Below are 16,506 nucleotides of genomic sequence, written 5' to 3'. Positions count from 1 at the left end.
ATGACATTAATTTGGGCACTTTTAGCCAAATAGAAGATGTGGAGGTGTTTAATAACTTTTTTTTTCTTTTTACTCTACAGGTTTTCCGGTACTGCAACGTTAAAACGCAAATTGCGCTATCTGCTGGTAAAGTGTGTCACTACATGAACTAAAACTTCATTGAAGCTGATTCTTCTGATGAAGTGAGTGTAGTTTAATACTTATAATTTTATAGTATGATGCGAAATTAACTTTATGAAAGCGTTAGGGTAATATTTATAATAATAATATTTATAAGTTGCCTGTAATTCAATTCAATTCAATTCAATTCAATTCAATTCAATTCACTACCAGTCAAAAGTTTTTGAACAGTAATTTTTTAAATGTTTTTAAAGTGTCTTCTGCTCACCAAGCCTGCATTTATTTGATCCAAATACAGCAAAAGCAGTAATATTTGGAAATATTTTTACTATTTAAAATAAGTGCCTTCTATTTGAATATATTTTGAAATGTAATTTGTTCCTGTGATCAAAGCTGAATTTTCAGCATTACTACTCCAGTCTTCAGTGTCACATGATCCTTCAGAAATCATTCTAATATGCTAATTTGCTGTTCAATAAACATTTATTATTATTTAAAACAGTTGAGTTATTTTTTTATCTTTTATTTTTTGTTTTCAAGATTCTTTTATCCAAAATAAGAAGTATACACAAACATACACTGTGTGCAGAATTATTAGGCATGTTGATAATCTGGTCATATTTTTTTCCCAAGCACACTTTACCAATTCCAAACCACAACAATCTTAATAACTACTATTAATTTTGTATTTAATCATTTGTAAGTGATATATAATTGTCCGTGAAGGCTGGAAGTGAAAAACTCCTTGTATTCAGGTGTGCATAATTATTAGACATGTTTTCTTTTACAGATAAAATGAGCCAAAAAAGATATTTAACCCAGACTGAAAAGTCCAAATTATTAAATGCCCATGAGAAGAATGCAATACTAATGCATTACAAGAATTTGCAAAGTTAAGGCTTGATCATTGGACAGAGAAATGCTTGTTGAGTCTGCATGGTCAGAAAAAACAGCTGGAGAAGAAAAGATGCATGTCTTGAAGGACAAGCATCACTCTTCAAGAATTTATCTTCCAAAATCTGGCAGTAAGTTTTGGGAGTTCATTTTAGTCCATCTCTGCAAGTCAGACTTTTCAGGATAGGAGACATGAACTCCCAAAATGTACTGCCAGATTTTGGAAGATAAATTCTTGAAGAGTGATGCTTGTCCTTCAAGAGTCACTCTCAACTTATCTGTCTATAAAGCCTATTAAAAAAAAAAAAAACTGTCTTCATGTATTTCACAACACGTCAGCTTGTTATTCTTATTAAGTCGGGGGCATTTCTAAGGATTTTTTTCCCAAGCAAAGTCTCTGAGAACCTGACACATTGAACTTCTGAAGACTCCAGGTAGGTTGCAGTTCTGGAAAATGGTGGCGCTGGAGACTAAACGGTTCCTGATGGTGTCACACCTAATTCTTCACCTTAATTCCTAATTCTTTTGCAGTTAACATGCATCTTTTCTTCTCCGCCTGTTTTTTTCTGACCATGCAGACTCAACAAGCATTTCGCTGTCCAATGGTCAAGCCTTAACTTTGCAAATTCTTGTAATGCATTAGTATTGCATTCTTCTCATGGACATTTAATAATTTGGACTTTTCAGTCTGGGTTAAATCTCTTTTTTGGCTCATTTTATCTGTAAAAGAAAACATGCCTAATAATTATGCACACCTGAATATAAGGAGTTTTTTTTAATGTTTTTCAATGTTTTTTTTTTTGTTTTTTTTTTTGGAGAAAATCATAATATCAGAATGATTTCTGAAGGATCATGTGACTGGAGTAATGATGCCATAAACTCAACTTTGAAATCACAGAAATATTTAATAAATAGTACAAATATTTCAAAATTTTACTGTTTTTTTTTTCTTTTCTTTTCTTTTTTTCTGTACTTTGGATCAAATAAATGCAGGATTGGTGAGCAGAAGAAAAATCGTACTGTTCAAAAACTTTTGACTGGTAAGTGTATATTGTGAAATGTTAAGATATTATAAAAGCTCAATGGCACTTGTAAACTTCACCTCTGTAACTTTAGTATTCTAATTGAATGCTGCTGCGAAATTATTAATTTACTAATTTCATAAATTAAATGTCTCTTCTATTATTTTATGTTAAAATATAAATATAAAATGAAAATAATAAATTTTAGGCCTAAGCAACTGAACAGTCGCTTAATATAACATAATATGACGTATTAGATGTGTTTTTGTGTAATGCGCATTAAGTAATTCACAGGCACAAACTGTTATTTAAATGTTTTATTACATTACTGTTGCCACTGGGAAAATGAAAGTTTACAATAGTCTGCCTATGAAAGCCAGGCTGAAAACAGGAAAACCATGTAACTGACAATTGATATCGTAGGCCATACCAGGTTATAAGTATTTCTAAATGGAGTAATTATGAATAGAAAATGTTCTAATGGCAATGACGTTCACATCTTAGTTTTCAGCATCATTATGGCATCTGATAAACAAAAGCAGAATGTTCCCAAACTCAAGGAGGACCATGCTTATCACTTATACTTGTTACTCATGTCATTTTTGTACAGTTGTACAGAAAAACAAACAAACAAAAAAAAAAAACACTCACAATACATCAACTCTACCCATCGCACAGTGAATGACACAGGATAGACATATTGCGTTCATATGCATGTGTAAATATGCACACACATATACTTCCGCACACGCACACACATACAGTTTTACATCCGGCACTTTTCTGATGTCTAGTTACTCTAAACACATTAACAATAAAGAATAAGCTACAAGCAGAGAAAGAAAAGAGCTTCATTCTTGGGGAGCGCAGCATGGCTGAATACACTGTCATGATTTCATGACATATTAATCAACATCATTTCCCCTGCCCATGTAAACGTCCCATGTAAATAGCACAAAGGGTGACAGGGACTTTTTAATTAGACCATCAGATGCAATAGAAGATTTAAGACATTGGCTTCTCTTGTCCTATTATGGGTTTTACTCTTTCTTCAGCAGTGTCTGGGAAGACTTGTATAGCTAATTGTCAGTTGTGATTTCTGACACCACCTACTGGTGAAACATTGTTTTTGCATTACATATGCACAGTGCAAAGAGACTACTGGTGAAATGCTTATTTTTTTGCATTTGTTTCTATATATATAGTTTATAATTTCCATTTTTTGTTAAATTAAATTTCAATTTGTAATTGCATTTTTCTATGTAAGAAATATAGATGCACCATAACACAAAGTGACACTTACTTCATGTAAGAATACATTGTGCCATAACACCTGTTCGGGACTATCATATTTAACAGATTGTGACCACATGAAGTACATTTAAAAAAGCTTTCAAGCAGAGTACATGTGATTTCCTTGACATATATTTTCTATTTATAATTGAAAATATTACTAGAGATTTAAAATGTGACATAAAACAAGCTAATGGATCAGGATTGGAACTCTAAAAATGTTTTCTGGATTTTCTGCAAAATAATTTACTGATTTTTAAGACAATTAAATAATCATAGACATAAGACCCAACCACAGTAAAACAGTAGTTCCATTCATTTCTTACTCTTTAATGGTACAAAGCATCTTCAGAGCTCAATAACATTTAGGATACACTGAGGCTCAGAAGAAGTGATGCTGAAGTGGTCATCAAGCAGAACGCTGTCTGGCGACCCGTGCGTGCTTTGCGTCTAAAGGGTCTGGCGGATTCTGATCGGTGTCCTACAGAGAGTTGTGCAAGAGTGGATGGGGATGACTAGGAATTTACTACTGTTTCGCTATGTCGCCTTTCTTTAAAATAATCTGCCGCTGCCACGGTGCCAGCTTGGTTTCGTCATAGCCTAGCGTTCGTAGTCTCTCCTTTTCTGACTTCTGCTCGTTCTCCTTTTCTAATCGCTGTCGTTCCTCTTCTTTTCTGCAGGGATGAGGAGAAAAAAGAAAAACAGGTACATTCACGTTTTTGTTCAAATGACATCATGCACATTAATGCCATCAAAATGTAAGAAACAGGAACTACTTCTACAACTATTACTAGTACTGCTATCACTAGTCAGTGTCTTACCTTTTTTGTTCCCTGTCCATCCAGGAGTGAATAAAAGAAACAGAGGATTACATGTATAGATATATGTATACGTTTCAATTTTTGTACATTTGTCTAAACACTACAATGGAAAATACTTTACAGTGTTACTTACATCTTATCACTTTGGTATTATAATCCACATAAAACAATGAGAGTAAAAGACAGAAAATTTACAGATATGCATGGAGGAAACTTCAGGCATCTGACTTTAAAAAGGCAGTTTAGTCAATCATTAGATAAGTTATATATGCAGATGAAGCTATTACTTTTTCTTATTAGAAATTGGCTATGTAGTATGCTATATAAAGATCGTGGTTCTTGAAGACAAACATTAAAATTTGAAAATGTGCCACATTTACAGTCAGAAAATGCTGTGTTAAATACAACTCAGTGCTGGGTGAAATATGGACAAACCCAGAAACTGGGTTGTTTTGACCCACCCGGTTGGTTAAATGTTTAAACAAACCTTCTGGGTAGTTTTTTTTCTTTTTTTTTTTTTTTAAATGACTATATGTGACCCTGGACCACAAACCCAGTCATAAGTGTAAATTTCTCGAAATTGAGATTTATACATCATCTGAAAGCTGAATAAATAAGCTTTCTGTTAATGTATGGTTTGTTAGGAAAGGACAATATTTGGAAAAAAATCTGGAATCTGAATACTGAGAAAATCACCTTTAAGTTGTCCAAATGAAGTTCATAGCAATGCATATTTTTACATCTTTACTTAATATCCTAATGATTTTTGGCATAAAAGGAAAACAGATAAATTTGACCTATCCAATGTATTTTTGGCTATTGCTACAATTATACCCATGCAACATAAGACTGGTTTTGTGGTCCAGGGTCACATATGGCTTGCTTAAAATGAAACCAAAATCGGTTGTAGAATTAAAATCAGACACGTAATTACTGGAGGCATCAGCAATAATCAAAAGGTGAACATTTATTTATAAGCCTTTAAATTAAACATATTAATAAATGTTAATTCCAAAGAGAAATATAGTAATTTAATAAAAGTAACTACAGAAGAGTCAAGTTTTAACTAGGAAAAATATCATCATTATATATGGTCATTTTTGAGTGAGATGCTAACGGTCTAATCAGATTCAATGATCTATGCTAAGCTATGCTAAAAGTGCTACCGCCAGACCCGGAGATCGAATGAATGGATTCAAAAACGGTCAAACTCAACTGTTTAACTCTAGGGGAAATGAGCCTATTTTCAAAAAAAGTGGAGTGTTCCTTTAAGTTAAAAAAAAAAAAAAAACCAGACGTTTGGGTTAAACATTTAACCCAACCGCTGGGTTTGTCTATATTTCACCCAGCGCTGTTGTTTTTAACCCAGCATTTTTTAGAGTGTATATAGATAAAGTAAAAGCTTGATGCTGATGTTTGATTGAGGTTTACAAACAGTAAACAGAAAAACACAAGAGGCAGTAAGACGCAAACAGAAAGACAAAAGCTAGAGCTGGCTTAACTTACTTCTCCTCTTCCATTTTTTTCTTCATAATATCTCTCCTCCAGGCAGGCAATGAAGCCAGACGGGCCGCCTCTTCTTCAGCCTGTCGTACACAGAAACGAAAGACACACAGCTGATGTTGAGATCAGAAAAGACAACCTGAAGATCATTTTGATGTCACTACAGCATATGGGATGTGAGTCTATAAATACAAACCACAAAACGCTGGAGTGCAGTATGTAATTGTTAAATGAAGGAGAAACTAAAAAGCTCAAGAATTCAGTTTGTATAAATATAAAAACAAATGATTATACATTTTAAAAATAACTAATCTTATCACTGTATTAATAAACAGAATGTGTGAAAAAAAGTTTCGATCATAAATGCTGCAGGCCGTGGTTAATGTGTACTGAACATGTTCACAATAGCAAATCCACTTACACTAAATTGTTTAGATGCAGTTTTACCCGTGTTTTTATTTTCAGGTGGTTACGTTTAAAACTAACAACCAACCTTTTGAACAATTTCATGGTTACTGTGGCATCAAAACACTTGAACATAATCCTAAAATGTACACAATTTATGTTCTCAGACAGGTAGTGTGTGCACACAGTGTGAAAAGTGATCTTCTTCCTCCATTTAGATGGTAACTATAGCCCGGCAGAGGAGGCGGCCATCTTCAGCTTCTCATTTCCCCTCCACGCAGATCGATTACCTCAACTGCTACTGTGCCACATCACTGGTAACAGCCCAAGTATCTATGTAAACTAATCTGTGTCTTAATATTTCATTATTCCCCTGGGAATTATACGGCAAGAAAAAAAAAGAAAAAAATTTAGAGGGTGCAACTATGAATGATGAAATGCATGAAAGCACACTGAATATCTTGCCTTATAACAATCAGATTAAGCAATTAGGTGTTCTTCCATCAGTGTTTTCATTAGTAAAGTAATATTGCAATGATGGGTTGCCTAAAGGTTTTAGCCTAAGATTTTGCCTAAAGGTCTTTGCACACGGAGTTTGAAATTCTCGTCAGAAAATAAAAATAAATACGACCTCACGTTATGTTAGTCACATTTACACACTGCCCCTGAAACTTTCATCCGTCATAAAAAAAACAGAATTTTTTGCAACCGTAGCAAGCAATTTGAGAGGTGTTTTGACGATTCTGAGCAACCGTGATGTTCTGTGCATGATGAAAATTTCAGACTCAGTGTGTAAGGACCTTAATAATCAAGGACCATAATATAAAAAAATGTAAATGATAAAGATATAAACTGTTCATAAAGAAGACTATACTGAATCTATAGAAGGAAAAGACAATCCATTGCTGAAGTTACTGAGTTAAAAGGTTTGGAAAAGTTACTAAAAAAAAAACTTAAGAAAGATACTGTAAGAAACACTCCAAAAAAAAAAAAAAAAAAAAAAAAAAAAAAAAAAAAGAGGTAAACCTCCACAACATTTTTGTGGAACCAAAAATGTTTTTTCTATGGCATCACTCTGAAGAACCTTTTAAAGCACCTTTATTTTTAAGAGTGTATCTGAGAAATAGTCTGCTATCTCATGAAAATGTCATATTTCACATAAAATAAAAAGAAATGATATTAAATTTTGGTTGTGGAAATATGACCTGAAATATGGCTCTGTAAAATGAACTTTAACACAAATGAAATTTAACACAAAAGCTTGTGTAGCACAGGTTCTGGGATGTGCGTTCACGATGCTACGTACTATTGAATCACGTCGAAAGGTCACGCGGAACTACAGACCCAGTGTTTACAAAGCGAACGTGCAAAGGCTAAGGAAGTGCAAGTAAGTCAAACGCTGTTTACAAACAAAAAGGTACAACGATGTCCTCCTCTCAAGTTGTAGGAGCAAATAAGGAGTTTTTCGCCATACTCAGTACACAGACGATGAACTTACACGTGATTCGTAGTAGTGATGGGAAGTTCGGATCATTTTACCGACTCAGACCTTTGAGTCTCGTTCAGCAAAATGAATGAATCTTTTTCAAGTCATTTCATTAGTTTTAGCAAAATATAATTAAAATGTTATGTGTTTCCTCCCTAACACATCTACTGCTTACACAAACGTTGATCACACTACAAACAAGACAAAACTATAATGCTACAAGAAATAATTAATAATTAATTCATTGTTTACCTGGGTCTTTATTCTATGATTAGCTCACCTCACCTCTTATCTGACAAGTTTTCAGGTTTGAGTCGTTTGTTCATCACGTGACAGCACCATAAGATGAACGAACGACTCGAAACAGGTGAACTAATTCCAGTACAGAACCTAATAGGATGTTGCGCATGCGCGACTGAACGAATCACTCCCCGAGACGACTCGTTCTTCCCGAGTCACATTGAAGATTCGTTCAAAATGAAAGAATCATTCAAGAACGACCCATCTCTAATTCATAGCATTGTGGACGCACATCCCAGAGCCTGTGCTACACAAGCTTTTGTGCTTAAAAAGTATACAAATGTTTATTTTCCAAAAAAAATGACAGATCGTTTCGTTAGATAAGACACTTCTTCCTCGTCTGGGATCGTTTAGAGCCTTTGAAGCTGCATTTAAACTACATTTTGGAAGTTTAAAATCGGGGCACCAATGAAGTCCATTATATGGAGAAAAATGCTGAAATGTTTTCTTCAAAAACCATAATTTTTTCACGACTGAAGACAGAAAGACATGAACATCTTGGATGACAAGGGGGTGAGTAAATTATTTGTGAATTGTTGTTCTGGAAGTGCAGTACTCCTTTAACTACGACTTTTGCCTCAATAAACTGCTAATTTGCTGCTTGTTAATAATTAGTAAGGTAGTTGTTAAGTTTAGGTATGGGATAGGATTAAGGGATCTAATATATGGTCATGCAGAAAATGACAATAAAATGTGCTTTATAAGTGCTAATAAACAGCCAGTATGCTAGTGTTAACATTATGCATAGTTTGTATCCACTGTTATATACTTTTCTATTTTAAATTCCTTCAATGCTTGTGTCTGTCTGACTACCGTCCTGCCTTCTTAAGGAAATGGCAGCTAAATGTCCTCTAGAACACAGCTTGAGCTTGACTCCAAAAATAGCTGTGATGCCATAGTTAACTCTCTAATTCTTATTTAACTCTTTAGCTAATTAAGTTCATGGAACCTCACTAAAGTTCATTATTTGTATAGCAATAAATTACTGTACTAAGACATACTATTAAATGGTAAACTTAGGTTAATAAGAAAACTGTGGCCTTTTAAGTATTTGTTCTTATAAAGGTGTTCAATCATTTTATTTATATTGGAAATCACAAATGAAATGATTTAGACTGAAGTGTCCAATCATAAACTTTTGATTTATTTAATTTTGTAAATACTTCTCAAAAAATGAACAAACCATCAAACTGACACTACAAACATGGCTAGATGGAACAAAACTGTAACAGCTGAACAATATAAACGTCAATGTTAGGTGTAAAAAAAATCTTATGAATACCAATGGCAATAAAAACCTTTGTAGTTAACCATCTGCTTTTTAAAACCTCTTGAAAAAACATCAATTGCTAATAAATGACAATCAAACTGAAAGATAAACAAAAAGCCAAGAATTCACATACACAAATACGTCATGACTGAATGAATAAAAGCACTGACTATGTGTTGTGTGTTATTAAATAACTCAAAACACGGCAAGAACACTAAGAGGGAATGCATTCCTTCTTATCCTGAACAATATTTTCCAAATAATTACGCAACATGCAGAAAACAGATGATGTATAACATGTAGCGGTATTTAACTTATGATACTCTCAGTTGTAGGTCATACAAATACTAAAGAATAATAGTTAAAAGTTACAAAATTTGAATGGCTTCTTTTGATAAATGAATCAGATACAAATCAGTCAATAAACAAAATGATAATTTCAAAAATGGTCAGAAAATTTGATTCCAAGAAAATGTAGTTTGTGCTTCACTGATTGATGATTTAAAGCTCTCTGAACAGATGGATATGACTGTTCAAATAAATAAGCACACTTAAAGCCAGTGTGTATTATTTGATTGTTTAAATTTTACACAATCAGTGAAAAGTTGATGTTCTGCTAGAAAAGACTGTAACCTTTCTGTCACTTCACCATAGTGATTTCTATGACTTCTGTGTATTTATTGTTTTATCTTCATGATAGAAATGAACAAAATAAATACATTTTGCACCACAGCTTACAGCTGTTCGTAGGCTTTCATTTGCCTCTGTGTATTTGTATCTCTAAAGCTTTTCATAGCTATTAAACAAATAAGAATAGATATGTAATTCAGTATGACGCTATTAGCTTCAACATCCGATTGCTTCTTTTGACAATCAAGACGTTTCTGGAAGTAAACTGCCTCCCTGATCTGCTAAACACAAGCGTTTATGATAATTGTTTCATCCTTCAAACAATATGACATGACAAGTCAGATGTCAAACATCTCAGCTTCCTTCTCTTTCCAGAAGGCGAAGCTTCGATCAATGTATCTAATAATTTCCTCATTGCTAAACTCTTTAAGTTCATAGATAAGCTTGATGGAGTCCTCGCTGGGCTCCTCTTTAATATTTGCAGGGCTCTGTTCGTTCACAGTTTGAATGCATGGGGCTTCTGTCTGGGGGCTTTCAGCTGTTGCTTGCGGTACTGCTTTTTCTGACTGTGGTGCATCCTGTGCTGCAACGTCATCATGTGGTAGTTGGACTTCAGTACTACTCTCCTGTATTCCTGTAGCCTCTATAATAGTCTCAGATGAGTTCTCAGAAGTGCCCTGTTGGGTGTCCACTGCAGAGTCATCTGAAGTTGGCGCTGGGTGTTCATTAGGGATTTCTGGTGGTGAAATACTTGCATCAGCAGGAGACTCTTGCAATATGTTCACAGATGCCTGCAGAACCTCTGGAGGCAGAATGAGCTCAGCCGCTTCCAGCAGCCCGCCACCCTCCACAGTGTCCCCGAAATACTTCACCTTGATATCTTCAAAGCCGTCCGACCAGTCACGTTTCCCGCTCTCAATGCTCTCCATTACCTCTCGGTGGAACTGGCGGATCACTTCCCACGGGTGACTGCCTAGTCTGTCAAACATCTCATAGCAAAGCAAGTGGCGGAACTTCCGTTCAGTGCGCGACATGTTCATCTCAAGAAGCTGGAAGTAGCCTAGCATGAAAAGGTCAAGGGTTAGACTCTCATATTGAACTGGAGATCCATTGATGTGGGGAAGGAAATGCTCGGGCCAGTAGATCATCTGAGCTCGACTGAGTCTGCGGATTTGTCGGGTGGGCACCTGGCTCATAATGGTCCTCCAGTGGCCAAGAAGGTTTCCCACCACCTGCCGCTGTTTCATAAAATACAGCAGTTCATCCTCCGTTTGCATGGTGGCATCAGGCTTAGCCAGGTTGTGATAATACATCGAATGGCAGTCGTTCTCTTCAACACTTAGAGTTTTCCCTCTTCCTGAGCACTTGTAGGATTCAGTCATTGTGTACTTTCTCCAGTGTTCCAGGAACAGAAACACAATCCTCTCCTTTCGCATCTCGATGCACTCCTGGACGTAGCTCAGGTCGGTCTGCACCTCTAGACTGCGGGTGAGATGCTCTGAGGTTAGTGGATTCGTAGGTTGGTCATGATGCTTCGGGTCAGATGGTCCAGGCCCAGTGTACGTCAAATGTGCTTGGGACGGTGTTATTAGTTCCTCATTCACCAATGGTAAATTTAAATCTTGATCTATCGGTGACCCGTCTCCGGCTTGCGAGTGGCTCTCACTTAAAGAGAACAGCAACTCATCCTCCAGGATGGGCTCTGAGGGGTAGCTGCATTCGCTAACCGCCGGCAAGGACCTTGTACGTTTGTATATGCGGTTTGTTTTGTCGTCCTCATACTTTGACTGGCTATGAATTTCGTAATTGGCTTTCAGGTTCTTCACAGACACTCCACACTGCTTAATCTCCTTCTCCACCTCCTCTCGAGTGGAGAATGATTGCGATCGGCCAATGTTTCCAGAGTTTGAAATCCCTGTCTGGCCCTTTCCACTCTTCAGGCCTTCGTATGTATATCCTTCATTGATCATTTCCAGAATATCGATCTCCTTTCCTCCCAACGTGGCAAGCAGAATGGCCATGCTTTTGAGGAGCGTGGAGATCTTGCTGCACCAGGCAGGCAAGTCTTCTGCTTGCCCATGAACCTGTTTGGGGTTGACAGAGAAGTGGTCTTGGTTCAAGGCTGCAGACACTGGTAGGAGTTGCTTCAACTCTTGCTCCAGCTGTTCCAGCTCTTTCTCCACCTCTGTCACTTTGTGCATGACCTGGAGGTTTTCGATCTGCTTCTCAATGCGGATGAGGTCGTCCTCTGTCATCAGTTCACCAAATGGACCCAGTATAGCATTGTGCACGTGTGAATAATGCCAGTCTTGGGCTTGATAGTATCCACTGGCAGCAAACTAAAGTAGGTTCAGAGGAGGATATAGAAGGGAACAAAAACAGAGGTGGGGGTGCCCTTCAGCCTGTGGATCCGATGCGTTACACACACGCTTTTAAAGCCTCTTCACCCCAAACGTTTCAAACTTTACATGAATTTAGTGGTGCGATGATACTGCCTTGTTTTCACTGAGTTTACTTGCAAAAGAAGCTTCAGGTCAAAAAAAAAAAAAATAAATAAATGAAGCTGAGTATGGCCTATTAAAACAGCCTATCTTGTCTGAGTTTTTGTTAGGATCTATTAATTATATTAAATCATACTCTGGGTTACTTTTAAATGATTGCCTATGGACACAATCAGTGACACGCTGTTGAATATTACAAACAAAAATTTCAGTGCAATCCTCAGTTCGTAAAAAAAGGAACAGGAACTATATTTACAGTTGATATATAGGCAAGCGGGCCAGTGGATTTAAAAGCTCAATTTTTGTAAAAGCACCTCTTATTAGTTACTGTCTAAGCCGTTAAGTTGCCATAACTGTCCTTTTGAGTTGGGACTACTTAGAGTTACGAGTTACCAGCATAATACTTATGGATGGAGTGTGCATTACTCAGCTCCAGTAAATACTTTTGTTTTTTCACGGAGCTGATATGTTATGTCTCTTGCTGGTATGCTTGTGCAATCAAACTGGGGTTACTTTTCTACTGTCTTTTACTTTTTCTCTTTTTTTTTTTGTCATGGCATAAACTAAAACATTTTGTACAGAGAGGATTGGTAAGCAATCCAGTTTCATGATAACACAATGTTCAAGACACTTTCATTGTAAGTGTATTTAAAGTACGTTCCCAGTCAGTTTTCCAGACTAAGGCAATGTCTACATTTAATTCCTGTAATTCTACAGCCTGCCATAGATGCTTTACATGAAGACATTCATTTGAAAGTTACCCAGAAGTTTCCTTTAAGTGTGAAATTCATGTGTATTTTATGTATCAATTATATTTAGCTCATGTTTCCAAGGTACTTGAATATAAAAAAATAAATAAATAAAGTACTGAAACACTTTCAGGATGTTAACAAGATGTTTGAAGGTATAAGATAAAAATAAAAATAAAGTGCTTAACGAGTAGAATGAGCAAGACGACCAACTGCACTTCATGCTGTAAGCTCCAGTTGCAGTGTGAAGGGGCTTTGCATCACACCACTGAATCCCCATGTAAAAACTTAGAGCTGTCGTGCACCATCGCCAGTAAGCCACATTAAACTAATACTTCCTTAGTAAATGTCAAACGCACTTAGGCTTGTCTTGAGATGGTCACAACAGCCCCAAATTAAACACTGCATCACTCAACACAGAGTATAGGAAAAGCCAACCAAATGTCACACTGCACAACACTCATTTGAAACCCCACACTATGAAACCCAGACCAAAACTGAAGATTGAAGGGTTTTTTTTTTTTTTGGCTTTAAGTCTTTCTTTACCATAAACTAAAAACCTTGTCTGAGCAGTAATATTAAACTCTTAAAGGTCTAGTTTTACAAATCAGAGCCAACTATATCATGCATGTTTGTTTTACTTTGCCAAGCAATTTCACTTTGACTTTACAGTCAGGTACATGCAGAGGGACACACTGATGTGTTTACAATAAATAAACATATGTAAGAACTAAGTAGCCAGTAAAAGGGATTCAATAATGCTATCTAGGGTGAGAATAAGTACTCTGGCCTATCTTACTGGTGCATGCTGTCATGAAAAACTGTTTCCTGGACAAAATGTACACCCATGCACTGCTCACACAATTACTTAGTCACTGACAAATAATATGTAATCCCGACACCAATTCTCAATCCTTGTATCTACTAACAACAAATTATACATCTACATTCAATTTTCAAAAAGTCAGAGCTGCATAAAATTTTGCTCATTTACACAATACTGATTCAGTTACCTACATATATTATAAACATGTTATACAATGTATTATTCATTGAGAAGTGAAAGATCGCACACATAATTTTTGCAAATTAGTAAAACTTGCATATAGTATTTTTGTGTACACTCAAAAATCACCATGCAGACTGCTCCGCTATCCTCCATGTAGATAGATCGAACCTCAGTTTCATAGCTAGAATTTGCATTTGAAATCATAAGCATTTTTTTAAATCTAACAAGTTGATATTATGGTTCACGCTACTAAAACTACAGGAGGATAGCACTGATCTCGTAAGCTGAGAAAATGCACTTATTTCCACTGATTAATTGAACAAGTTAGAGTTATTTGCAGTAAACATCATTGTGTAGGTCAAATTTGCATACTGTGCACAGAATATGTCTACTGCAGAAACCGTAGTATTAACAGTAGTATGTTATTACACTATTCCGAACATAGTGAATATTTAATATGCTTAAGGACCCCATGAAATGCCTTGACCTAAAGTGGGACAATATTGAGGAGGTTCTCTCCTATTTTTTATTTTCAGGTCCAATTCTTGCTATTTTTACTAATTAGGGATGTAGACTATGGTCTTGCAGAATAGGTGCTTTATAAGTACTAATAAACAGCCAATATGTTAATAATAGGCATGCTAATAAGTAGCTAGTTAACAATGTGAATTGGTCCGTATACTGAAGTGTTATTAAAAAATAAAATAAAAAAGGTAATTGCAGCTTTATCTCACAATTCTGACATATTTTCTTGCAATTGTGAGTTCACATCCCACAATTCTGACTTTTCTGAGTGTTTTTCCTCAGAATTTTGACTTTATACCACAAACAGGCTTCCATACTTAACCCTATGCAATGTCTAAGCATAACTACTACAACAACTACCTTACTTACTATCCATAAGCAGAAGAGTAAGATATTATTGAGGGAAAACTCTTATAAGTGAATATCTGTTCTCTAATCTAAGTCGTTACGAGACACATTGATGAACTATGATTTGCTTCTTTTGCATTTTAAGGGACAAAAATGTATCATTGGTCATTTTTTCTGTTTTACTAGATAATAAAGACTATTTTTGTATGTGCATATGCATTTTTTGGCTTTTAGGAATATACTAGCATATAAATGACCTTAAACGCATGGACTCTACGTCACAAAAATACAAATTGGATTCCATGGGGTCTTTAAGTATGTTATGAAGTTGTGATTCGAAAGTGCATAAATGTGGATCTGGATAAGAGATGCACTGCCTCAGCTTATGTTTAAAATGCCCAACTTTTTCATCACTCACCTTTTTCTTGTTCTCTTCCTCCTCCTGCATCTTCACTTGAAGTTTCCTCACCATGACCTGTCTCTTCCACTCTGGGATGGCTCGGCCCTGCTCATCATGTGTGGGCACCAGACTCTCTACGTCCACCACGCTGGACTTGCTCTGGGCAACAGGAGTATTTCCATTGACGGCAGCTGCGAGCTTCTCGCTGCTCTGTGAGGTGGACAGGTTCTGGGGCGACCCGCCGCTGGTCGTGGGAGCGGGTGGAGTGGGTGGCGTGGGTGGACAAGCAGGCGGTGGAGATTCTGGTTTTGCAGATTGGATGTCGTTGGGCTGGGGTTTTGGCAGAGGCTCTGGTGGCGATGACGGGCGTTCCCCCTGAATGTCAAAATGATCAATGAGAATAGAATATTATAGACAAAAATAAAGATGTAGTCAAAGCTGGCTTGAATAAAAACATTCTTAAAAATAAAGAATCTTCAGTGGTTCTTTGTAGCATCTAACGATCTCATCTAAACAACTCTTAACAATCTTATAAAGAATCTTGTTCACTTGCACGGAGGATAAACAGGATCTGTGCTGATCACAGTTTTTCCCCTTTATTAAGACAGCACTTTTTGATTGTTTCAAAGCAACTTTACAATGATGAGGAAAATAATGATTTAATGATGCAAAAAGAATTCAGTTCTAAAAATAAAGGTGCTTTAAAAGGTTCTTCACAGCGATGCCATAGAAGAAACATTTTTGGTTCCACAAAGAACCATTCAGTCAAAGGTTCTTTAAAGAATCATCTCTTTCTTACTTTTTTATAATCTAAAGAAGCTTCTTTCGCCACAAAGAACCTTTTGTGAAACAGAAAGGTTCTTCAGATGTTTAAGGTTCTTTATGGAACCATTTAGACAAAAAAGGTTCTTCTATGGCATTGTGAAGCACCTTTCAAGTGGTACATAATTGGCTGCACTAATGTCAATGTTTATTATCTTACAGACTTATTTGTTTATTTTTTTGTACAATGAACAAGTTTAATGAGTTTGCTGTAAAAGGTTCTTGAGTTGGTTATATGGTTCTTTGCAGATTAAAAATACTGGTAACACTTTAAAATAGGGAACACTTATTCACTATTAACTACAACTTTTTCCCTCAATAAATTCCTAATTTGCTGCTTATTAGTAGTTAGTAATGTAGTTGTTAATTTTAGGTATTGGGTAGGATTAGGGATGTAGAATAAGGTCA

General features: G+C 36.0%; 1 protein-coding gene across 10 annotated transcripts in view; it reads right to left on the bottom strand.

Moving 5' to 3' along the window:
* Positions 1–2,338: 2,338 nt before the first annotated feature.
* Positions 2,339–16,506, bottom strand: part of espn (espin) — a 69,996-nt gene continuing 55,828 nt past the window's right edge. For 5 of the 10 annotated variants that reach the window (XM_051116397.1, XM_051116402.1, XM_051116399.1 and 2 more), the window contains 4 exons: positions 15,295–15,651; positions 5,657–5,736; positions 4,151–4,171; positions 2,339–4,003 (listed from right to left, as the gene is read on the bottom strand). In XM_051116397.1, coding sequence (XP_050972354.1) covers positions 3,856–4,003; positions 4,151–4,171; positions 5,657–5,736; positions 15,295–15,651 — 606 coding nt within the window. In that variant the 3' untranslated portion in view covers positions 2,339–3,855. The remainder of the gene's footprint in view (positions 4,004–4,150; positions 4,172–5,656; positions 5,737–15,294; positions 15,652–16,506) is intronic. The other 5 variants (XM_051116400.1, XM_051116406.1, XM_051116407.1 and 2 more) reach the window with 2 other exon arrangements.

Source organism: Labeo rohita, chromosome 8, assembly GCF_022985175.1.
Source record: "Labeo rohita strain BAU-BD-2019 chromosome 8, IGBB_LRoh.1.0, whole genome shotgun sequence".
Taxonomy (NCBI): domain Eukaryota; kingdom Metazoa; phylum Chordata; class Actinopteri; order Cypriniformes; family Cyprinidae; genus Labeo; species Labeo rohita.
Note: the sequence above shows the minus strand (reverse complement) of the source record. Positions and strands in the feature narration are given on the sequence as shown.